The sequence below is a fragment of the Nicotiana tabacum genome, chromosome 19, assembly GCF_000715075.1.
Source record: "Nicotiana tabacum cultivar K326 chromosome 19, ASM71507v2, whole genome shotgun sequence".
Taxonomy (NCBI): domain Eukaryota; kingdom Viridiplantae; phylum Streptophyta; class Magnoliopsida; order Solanales; family Solanaceae; genus Nicotiana; species Nicotiana tabacum.
The window spans coordinates 102,900,808-102,910,802 of NC_134098.1; the positions used below are offsets into that span (position 1 = coordinate 102,900,808).

Below are 9,995 nucleotides of genomic sequence, written 5' to 3' on the forward strand. Positions count from 1 at the left end.
GTTGTTGTATATAATAGGGAAATAAAACACTTTTATTCCCAAATATTGGTCTTATTTAAACCTTTCGCTTTTTTGCGGGATAACTTTCCAGATGGCTATCAAATTAAGCATATTTAAATGAGAATTATAACACCAAAATTTTGTGAAGAAAATACCTCAATTATTTCTATATTTTGCAGAAAATAAGCGAGAACACCCAAAATTGAACTACTCAAGTACTGCCACAAGCAAATATTGTTAAGTGATATGCCACGTCATCAACCGGACTTTAAAATAGAGAAAGGTCAAAGGGGTAATAATAGGCTTTATCGGGTGAATTTTTCTTTATACATTTATTACAATCTGATTCTCCTGACTCAGCAAAATTAATGAGAAATTTCATTCATTAAAAAGTTAAATATAAGAATAAAACTTCATCACTTAATCCCTTTCCTTCTCAATTTTGAGTTTCAGTCATTCCAATACAGGTAGATAATTTGTCTCTTAAGGGCAAAACCATCATCTTGCAATGCTGATGCCAATAGTTTCCCACTTAAATTCTAATATTTTCTACTAAAAAACTATTATAGAAACTAGAAACCAAATCCCTCATACAAAGGCCAATTCTTTTTCCACAAGCGGCGCTGCAACACTAAATTAAACCATAAAAAAACATTGGAGAAGACATATTTAATGCCAAAGAACCACGAAAACTAAAAAGCAGTACAAAATTAGAAAATAGAATCCCATAAATTTAAAAATGAAAGCAATAAACTCAACTATCTGGGTTATTTGAAAATCCACAAGCACTTCTCTACTTCAACTTCAAATGATTTTTTTCAACTTTGACTCAAATATTGTCCATTGTGTTCCCAATATTTGAGTCAAGGAAGGAATTGCCATTGCAATTGTAAAACAAAGTACTTTTGGCTTTTTTTTTGGTAAGTAAAATTTTATTTATAACCTCAAACAAAAACTGTACAGCGTATAACTAAGCAAAATTGAATAATAGTGCTCGACATTAAGCCCCAGTACTAGCGTGCTCTACCAACTACCCTTTAATCTTCTATTTTCTCTAGTCCTATCCTTAGCTAGGATAAAAGTTCAGCTCCTTTAATCTTGTTTGCATACTTGGCCTCAGACTTCCCCTGACCTGTACCTCCTGAACAATAGTTCTGGTGAACATATCGGTAGTTCTTGTACAGTTCTGGAATATCCTTTGGTTCCTTTCTTGCCATCTATTGTAGATGCAGCATGCTAGGGACATTCGAAATATCTCTGCATTTACACTGTGCCCTTTGCCATTCTTCATAGCTCTTAGCAGTTCTTCTTGCCAACGTAAAAGCTTGCCTTGTTATCCCTTGCCACCCTAGGATTTTGTTCCACACATCTGCAGTTGTAGTACATTCAAAGTACAAGTGAGATATGCTTTCCTGTGCTTGGCCACACATGACACCAAGATATATCAGTAGTGATTCCCCAGTTGCTTAACCTATCTCTAGTATATAGTTCCCCATGTAACACCAGGAATATTGAAAATCCACTTTGGGGATCCCAAGTTGTTACAAATCAGTTTCCTCCAACCCACCTTTGGGATATTCCCCAACATCTTCTGATACATTAGCTTGACTGAAAATGAATTCATGTGTTGCAAATCCACTTTAGTATACCCTGCCTACTCTACATACTTTTTAGCTTTGAAATTTTTTTGAACCATCCACGATACTTGCTTAGGATTGGTTTCCCATTCCTATAGTAGACATGTATCCACCGAACCACAGCTTATCTTTCTTTTTACATAGGTTCCACAGCATCTTACATAATGCTGCTCTATTCCACTTAGAGATATTCAACAGGTACAGACCACCAGCAGCTTTAGGTATGCACAATTTCTCCCACGCTATTAATGCTTTCTTTGTAACCTCCACACCACATGTCCATAAGAAGGTCCTACATATTCTTTCAATCAATAGCAAAATATTTTTAGGTAGTAGGAAGATCTGTGACCAGAAGATTTGTATTGAGAACAATACACTCTTTAATAGCTGGACTCTGCCTGCGTAAGACAAGAATTTTGCAGTCCAAGAGGTAATTCTACCCAGCATTTTGTCTAGTAGAGGTTGGCATTGTGTCATAGTTTTTTTGTACTAAGTGGTACACCAAGATATCTTATTGGTAGTTCCCCTTTAACAATTCCCAAGAACTCCAGTATCTGTTGTTGTATGCCTGGGCTCACACCACCAAAGTACACAGAACTCTTGCTCATGCATGTTAGCTACCGAACATGATGCCTGTGAGAATTTCTGGAAGTAGGTTAAGAGCAACTGAATGGATGGCTGATCACCTCTAGAGAATAATAGCAGATCATCAGTGAATCCTAGTTGAATTATTTGCAACTTTGCACACTTGGGGTGGAATCTGAAGTCTCGTGTGGTTGTCAATCCCTTTAGAAGCCTACTGAGATACTCCATTCCCAGCACAAATAAGAATGGGGATAGAGGGTCCCCATGTCTTAATCTCTTTTTGGCCTCAAAAGGCTCAGTTGGCTTGCCATTTATTAGTATAGAGTAAGACACTGATCTAACATATTCCATGATCCACTTAATGAATATGGTAGGAAAGTTCACATGATTCAACACTTGCTCCAAGAAAGGCCATTTAACTGAGTCGTGGGCTTTTTACATATCAATTTTCAACATACATCGCGGGGAAATTCCTTTCCTTCCATACCCCTTGACAAGCTCATGACTAAGTACAATGTTGTTAGTTATCACCCTTCCAGGAACAAAGGCTCCTTGAGTATTATGTACCAGTGAATCCTTGACAGCCTGCAACCTACTTGTCAGTATTTTTGACACTATTTTGTACAGGACTGTGCAGCAAGGTATAGGCCTATACTCCTTAATGGTGGAAGGATGTTTTACTTTAGAGTTCAAAGTGACTGAGGTACAGTTAACGGGCTATTACACCCCATGTTTTCGTACATGGAAGTAGGCCATAAGTAAATTAATATAAGCTCAAAAATGAGATGTTACATCCGGCATTTTTTTCGTACGTTAAAATTTCGTCGAAGTTTGGCAATTTGGGATAAAATACGATCCGAGCTGTAATACCCGATATTTATGGACTAGTACCATACAAGGTACATAACCATGATAGTAAGGTGTATAAGGTATGTTAAAAGTGAGTAGTATTATAAGTAATTTGAGATAATTCTTAATTATGTGGGTAATTGATTAATTATTGGATAGTGGGAGATTATCAATTAATCATGAGATTAGTGGTTAATTAATGGTATTTTGGATAACGCTTTAACTACAAAAACGTGGCAGCCAAGGCTTTATCAAAGTATGACTCTTAAAACCATAGAATAAGGTGGCATTAAGAGAGTCTTTTTGGTGGCTTAGTCATTAAAGTCAAGTGGGGCCTACAACAAACAAGAATGCTACAACCGTAATATTGCGTTCAAAATCCGGATCAAGCTCGCCTCGGACCGTGCCTCGCGAGGCACAACGCGAGATGCACCTCGCCCCAGACGATGCGACGCCTGCCTCCACGCGAGCTCGACCTCGCCTTATCCCTCGCGTCGCCTGCTCCCACGCGAGCTCAAAGACTTGCCTCGCCATCTTCCACGCGCGCTCAGATGCTTGCCTCGCCAGCTTCTTCATCTTTTCACTACTCAATTCATTCTTTCTTCTTTCCACTGTTTTCGAGTACACTTATTACTTCAAATATTCTTTTTGCTCTAATTTCATCTCCATTGTACCTACACATAAAATAGACTCCATTACGCGCAAATAAAGTGTAATTTAACATTAAAGCACATAAAATGTAAGGTAAATAATGTACTAAAATATGGAATTATAGCCACACATCAAGCTTCCATCTAGAGATACAAGCCTACCTTCCAAGGAAGCTTAGTAATTACCCTCCGTGAAATGTAATAGCAAATGAAACACAGTACGCCAGTATACCACGTAGTCTTTTTGGAGGCATTGTTCTGTTGTATATGTGACATACATTCTCCATGTTTCTGTTGTATAGAGTTACAGCTGATTCGGGCATATACTATTCATTGAATCAATTCTTTTCTCGTGATCCATGTCCAACGTCAAAGAATCTGCAAATACATGGTACTTTTATAGTCTAAATCTCAGTTTGAGGGGGAAAAGATATCACAATCTTGCCAGAAGTTTCGGATACCATTTGGATCCAGAAACCTCAAGTGCGAGAGCATTGAAAAGGCATTGAGTCTTTTTAATCAAACCTAAGTACCCAACTAACAATCCTCGTTGTTTTCGTTCACAAATGTGATCTCAGCTTTAACTACTTTCAAGTGTGTTTCTGTTGTTTGTCCATATGCAACAGTATTATAAAAGCAGATTGTCTCTGTGGTCTGTGTAAAGTTCTAACCTTTAAAAGAGTCAATCCCTTACTTTTTTTTGTTAAAGAATCGAGATGTTCATTTTAAGAGTCAATCCCTTACTTTTTTTTGTTAAAGAATCGAGATGTTCATTTTACTCTATTCGTTATCTATTGATGTTTCTAAAAATAGTTGTCTCAAATTATTTGTTATTTTATAAGTTCAAGATAAAGTTAATTATTGTTTTTCTATTTTACCCTTAGTAACGGAGATGACACATAAATAGAATAAATATTCAATGTGGATAGATTATATCTTAAGACATAAATAAGGGTAAAATAGTCAAAAAAATCCCTTCTAATTAATGTTTTTAAGGGGCCGCCTAACAGAGAAATATGACAAATAATTTGATACGAAGAGAGTACTTCAAAACATTGGTAAAGGTTGCATCTTATTGGAGTCCGAATATGATGCTAACAATGGAGAAGGCAGAGAAATTAATAGACAATTTCATTGAGGGGTGGCGCAGCATCCACATACTTTTGAACCTAGCGCCACTGGTCTTTGGGGTTTCTTGGTAATTAAAAAAAAAGATAAGACAGTAATTCATGCTGACATACAGAATCAAAACAATTCTTTATCTTTTTACGGAGATCTTCCCTAAGAGATGTTCCATATTCTCCGGTGTGATGTCTTCCGGTGGAGTCAACACGAGCCGCTAATTTTGATTTGATTGCCAACATTCCATAGGCTCGGAATCTGAGGGCGGGAGGTGGAGGAGTAGTCTGAATTATTTCACTTTGTTCAATATAAGTTCCTACACCCCAAAATTGGTCAGAACTATTCTTCGTCGTTTTGGCACCAAGATACAGGACATCAGAAACACGCATTTTTGACAGGGACCAGAGACCACCAGCAGTAGCCATAAGTTTAGCAGCAACTGCATTCCCAACAACAGCAGAGAGATTCGGAGCAATATATCCTATTCGACTCTGGACAAAATGCACAAGCTTTTCCTTTGCTGAATCAAGAGCAAGGACTCTATCACATGCTTCTATTATCTTTCCAAGTCGCCAACAAGAGAAAACCGTGATGATAGCTGAGGGTAGAAATCCTTCCAAGTCGCTGGCAAGAGTAGTGATATCCCTCTCCTGGCCAATTTTTTTAACAGCCCGGGCATAATCAATAGGGTGATGAACAAGTGACTCTAACTCTGGAACTCTCAATTGATACTTGTCGCGTATGAAATTGTGAATTAAAGCAATTTCATTCTCAATGTCAACTGATAACACAGTGCAGTCTATTATCAACTGCTGATCATATTCTGGATCATCAACGCCACCTGATTTAGGTTTATCATCAGATTCAATTAGTGCAGCTTCAACTTTCTGCATCATCAGAATGTAGCGACGTGATTTTCGCAGCTTGAAAGAGTTATCTAGGTCATCATAATTAAGCGCCGCACGCAGCAGATTCTTTTCATGATCGGACAATCCGTCAAGATCATCCAGGAAAGAAGCATCACCAGTTGCCATTAATGGGGATGAAATTTCGAGCACGATGGGTCGGATTCTATTCTGGAGAGAAGAAAACAGAAATTAGGTTTTGAAGAAGGAATCCGATTTCGAAGATATATATATTGGAACGTTTGTGCAATTATCCTATCCTAATGTAAATAGAAAACGGAAATAAGTATCCTTTGTAAATTATGAAACACACATTCCTACTCCTAACTTAAATAAAAGAGTTAAATGTCATAAACATCTCCTGACGTTCCGCAACGCAAAATTGATGTAGTGTTCATATGTGTCAGTTATTGTATAGAATCAAAACTCATAAAATAAAATAGTGAATAATTAATCTGCAAAAGACATAAAATTGCCGCTACCTAATCTGTTCTCTTTTGCAAAAAAGATGTTTAATCTTATTCTTTTCTGTTAGAGAAAATATTCATAAAATCAATTAATTAGAAGAGCTTAATATTAGAAATGGCACGTTGTTAAATTATATTTTATTTATATTAATGAAAAAAGGTAAAAAGAATGTTACGAGAAAAATAAAAAAATTTGAGAAGAGATCTCTCAAATTATCCCTAAATAAATTTAAAAAAAAAAAGGTTTCGGGCTACTTTCGTGATACGCTTAATACGTATTGGCGACAAACTATTTATCAAAATACCCCACAAAATTTACAATTTGATAATGTATAATATTTCGAATGTCCTTAACGTTGAATAAATAATCAAGATTACTAACTAGAATTGTCACAATTCTTCTATTTTTTCTTTCTTTTCGATTTAGATCTTCACTAGTATTTTCAATAGGACAAAAACTGCCAATTGATTTATTTAACTCACACCTGCATTCGAACTCCTTCTTAAACAACATAGAATTAAACCATCATATTTTCGGGCAAGCACACACACACACACACACATATATATATATATATATATATATATATATATATATATATATATATATATATATATATATATATATATATATACGTGTGTGTGTGTGTATTTTCATTAATATACAAAAATTATTCATTTTACCGACTATTATTTTATGTGACTATATTGTATAGTTTTTCCTATATTATTATTTCAAAATACGATGTTTATTTTCTAAAAACTGAAACAAAGGTAATCTTTGAAGTATAGGTATTGACCTATGTAGGAGTATACGTACTCATTGGCGGAGCCATATGCACTCAAGGGGTGTCAACTGACACCCCTTCGTCAAAAAATTATACTGTGTAGCTAGGTAATTTTAAAAACAATATGTATATATATTATGTATTGACACTCCTTGACTTCTTGGTGAGTTTATTTCTTTACATTTTGATCCTCTTAATAAAAATTCTGACTCCGCCACTGTATGTCCGTGCATTTCCATATTCATATATGAGCCTTCCAACTCAAACAATATCAATTTTTTTTGTATAATATTTGAGAATTCGCTCACCCATTAGAACATATAACTACAAAAAATATTTAATAATATAGTATAGAGAGAGTGAGAAAATTGCTTACAGAAGTCAATAATACTAACACTTTGCAAACCCAACGATCCAAAAGTACAATATTCATAGTTTTTTTAACCCTTTGAAAATAAAATTCTTATTAAATAAATATTTAAAATTTGGGATGAGCGAATATTAAAAATTTGAATCAATAAAAAGTAAATTACTTCCTTGAATAGTGTGAACTATTAACTAAGTTTTTGAATTATGTAACTAGAAAGAATTATTCTTTCTCAAATTCATCTTTTAAGTAAAATTATCTTTTAAGTTGACAAAACTATAAAAGATACATAAATTTGTGTACATTAAAAAAAACATCAGCGATAGAAAGAAATAAGAAACATCAACTGTTAAATTGTATTGCCATTCAGGATAATTGTTTTTCCTAGGAGTATTATCAATTTTGAACTTGCATAAATTCCAAATGACAAAGTAAAAATCCGCAATATAATCTCATTCTCCTGGTTTTAGTCAATGCAGAGCAGTCATACCACTGCCAAGTCTATGTGATTTGCAAATGCATGTAAATGGTCACCAAACGTTCTTCTAGCATGAGGTTAAAGTCTACAGAAAATCAATCTTGGAACTCTCAATCTTCATCTCTTTATCCATCATATATCCATCTCTGTCTTCGTATTTTCTATCTTCTGCACAAAAAAGCTTGGTGATATATATATGAGGACATGAACACTTTAGATCTTTTGGATATGAAAACAACAACTTAGTCCTTGCCAGATTTCTGCTGCAATAATTAAAGCAGCAGCTCATTACAATATAACGTAACAAACATAATAGTGGCAATTATTAAAATCTAAATTTAAGATCAGAGATACAACTTAAGTGGATCCTATTGGGAAGGATATTGCACCTTATTGCAGAAAATGTGTAGGGTGTTGAGAATTGTTTGTGGTTTTGGTCTAGCTGTGAATATAATGTAGGCTGAACTCTAAAGTGGAAAACATGATAGGGGGATGCTATATATATCAGGCACATCTTGGAGTGTTTCTTTTGGATTCAACATGCATGTGTTTAACATAACAAGTGTTATGGATTTCTTTTAGATCATGATACCTTGCTTTAAAGAAAAAAGAGAGAGTCCCCAGAGGCCAAAATGAGAAAGAGATCAACGTAAACCCATTTCGTGCGGTTGACAGCCAAACAATGTCGGTTTCTACCAAAGCAAAATCCCATGACTGTTTGACCATGTCCAAATCCAAGCTTAATTCAGTTTCATGATCGAATATACCCCCAATAATGCATTCTTTATCCTGCATTCCAGAACAAGATAATATTAAATCAACAAAGAGAAGGCGATGCATCTTAATTAATCTCACCGATCACGTACTTATACTTACCTCTTTGGAAAGTACTACGTCTACGGTCGTCGTTCTGAATCTCACTTGAGTGCTGGTGAGTGAGACTATTAATTGACCTTCATTTAAGTAAGTTACAGAAGCATTAATTCAACAATTAACTTACTTAAATCAAAGAAAAAGATGCTAAATTTGGGTAAAAGTATTATATATACCTGCAACGTGAGATTTAAAAATCTGTCGTAACGTGGCCGGTGGTATCCCAATAAGCCCTTGGTAAATCTGTTCGGACACGTCAATGTAAGCATCATCAGACTGGATTTCAATATCCACAACGCGTTCCCTTCCCTCAACAATTCCTAAGACAAACAAAATTCCAATAATTCAACATAAATCTACCAAGGAATATAGCTAAAAGTACTCAACTAAAACTCCCAAATGGAGATCATTTGCATCCCAAGAAAACACTAAACGTAACTTTTTCTAGGAGTTAATTAACATCACCAAAAAGAAAATAGGAAGGAAACTAAAAGTTACGTTGTGCTAGAAGAGAATAGTATAATCAACAACTTCTATATATATATATATATATATATATAGGAAAGCTTCTCAGGTAGCCAGGCTTAACAAAGTTAGCATCTTTTTGGCTTATAAAATGTCAAAACGTTAGAAAACACAATTTAGACTGACTGAAATAATACAAGGACTAAAATCGTAATTAAGCAATAATTCAAGACACACTTTTGTTTCTTTTTCCAAGAACTCGGAAGATTCGCTGATTAATCACAAGAACTTGACAGATATTATTCAAGAAACTGAAAAGAATCACAAAAAGTTAAATTTTTCCCCCTAAGAAACTAAATACCGAGCATTAAAAAAAACTTAAATTTCTTTCAAGAAAGTGATTAAGATCAACAAGAACCTAGCTAAAGATTTTGCCAAGAATCTGTAAGCATCACAAAGTTGAAATCTTTCCAAGAGCTAACAAGCAACTAAGCATAATTACACAAAAAAAAATAAAAAAATTAAATTTCTTCAAGAAAGCGATTAAGATCAACAAGAAGTTGAAATATTTTTTCAAGAAACTGTAAGAAAGTTGAAATTTTTCCAAGAAAAAGTACTCCTAACAACTAAGCGTTACACAAAAGCTTGAATTTCTTCCAAGAAATTGACTAATATATGATAATAACTTGAAATGAAAAAAGAAGACAATTAAGCAATGTACTTACGTAATGGGTCAAGTGATTTGATGCGCATATAGCAGTGTACATCTTCTCCTCGCTCTTCATAGTACGCAGTTATTGAGATAGAGT

The 9,995-nt window shown here is 34.7% G+C and overlaps 2 protein-coding genes across 2 annotated transcripts; both read right to left on the bottom strand.

Annotated features, from left to right (window-relative positions):
- Positions 1–1,709: 1,709 nt before the first annotated feature.
- LOC142173623 (uncharacterized) lies at positions 1,710–2,573 on the bottom strand. Its single transcript, XM_075239247.1, has 2 exons — positions 2,229–2,573; positions 1,710–1,979 (listed from the first exon to the last, which is right to left on the bottom strand). The coding sequence occupies exons 1-2, from the start codon at positions 2,571–2,573 to the stop codon at positions 1,710–1,712; spliced, it is 615 nt and encodes a 204-aa protein (XP_075095348.1).
- Positions 2,574–4,730: 2,157 nt separating this feature from the next.
- On the bottom strand, positions 4,731–6,022 carry LOC107772694 (U4/U6 small nuclear ribonucleoprotein Prp31 homolog). The gene has a single exon (XM_016592176.2). It carries the CDS (start codon positions 5,875–5,877, stop codon positions 4,924–4,926), a length of 954 nt encoding a protein of 317 aa, XP_016447662.2. The 5' UTR covers positions 5,878–6,022; the 3' UTR covers positions 4,731–4,923.
- Between the last annotated feature and the right edge of the window lie 3,973 nt (positions 6,023–9,995).

What these genes read in the sequence shown, in the direction of transcription:
- LOC142173623 (XM_075239247.1), bottom strand. Translation starts at nt 2,573, where the DNA reads ATGGAATATGTTAGATCAGTGTCTTACTCTATACTAATAAATGGCAAG. An exon ending in TGCATGAGCAAGAGTTCTGT is followed by an intron (nt 1,980 to 2,228) that starts GTACTTTGGTGG and finishes TTCTGGTCACAG; the next exon opens with ATCTTCCTACTACCTAAAAA.
- LOC107772694 (XM_016592176.2), bottom strand. Translation starts at nt 5,877, where the DNA reads ATGGCAACTGGTGATGCTTCTTTCCTGGATGATCTTGACGGATTGTCC.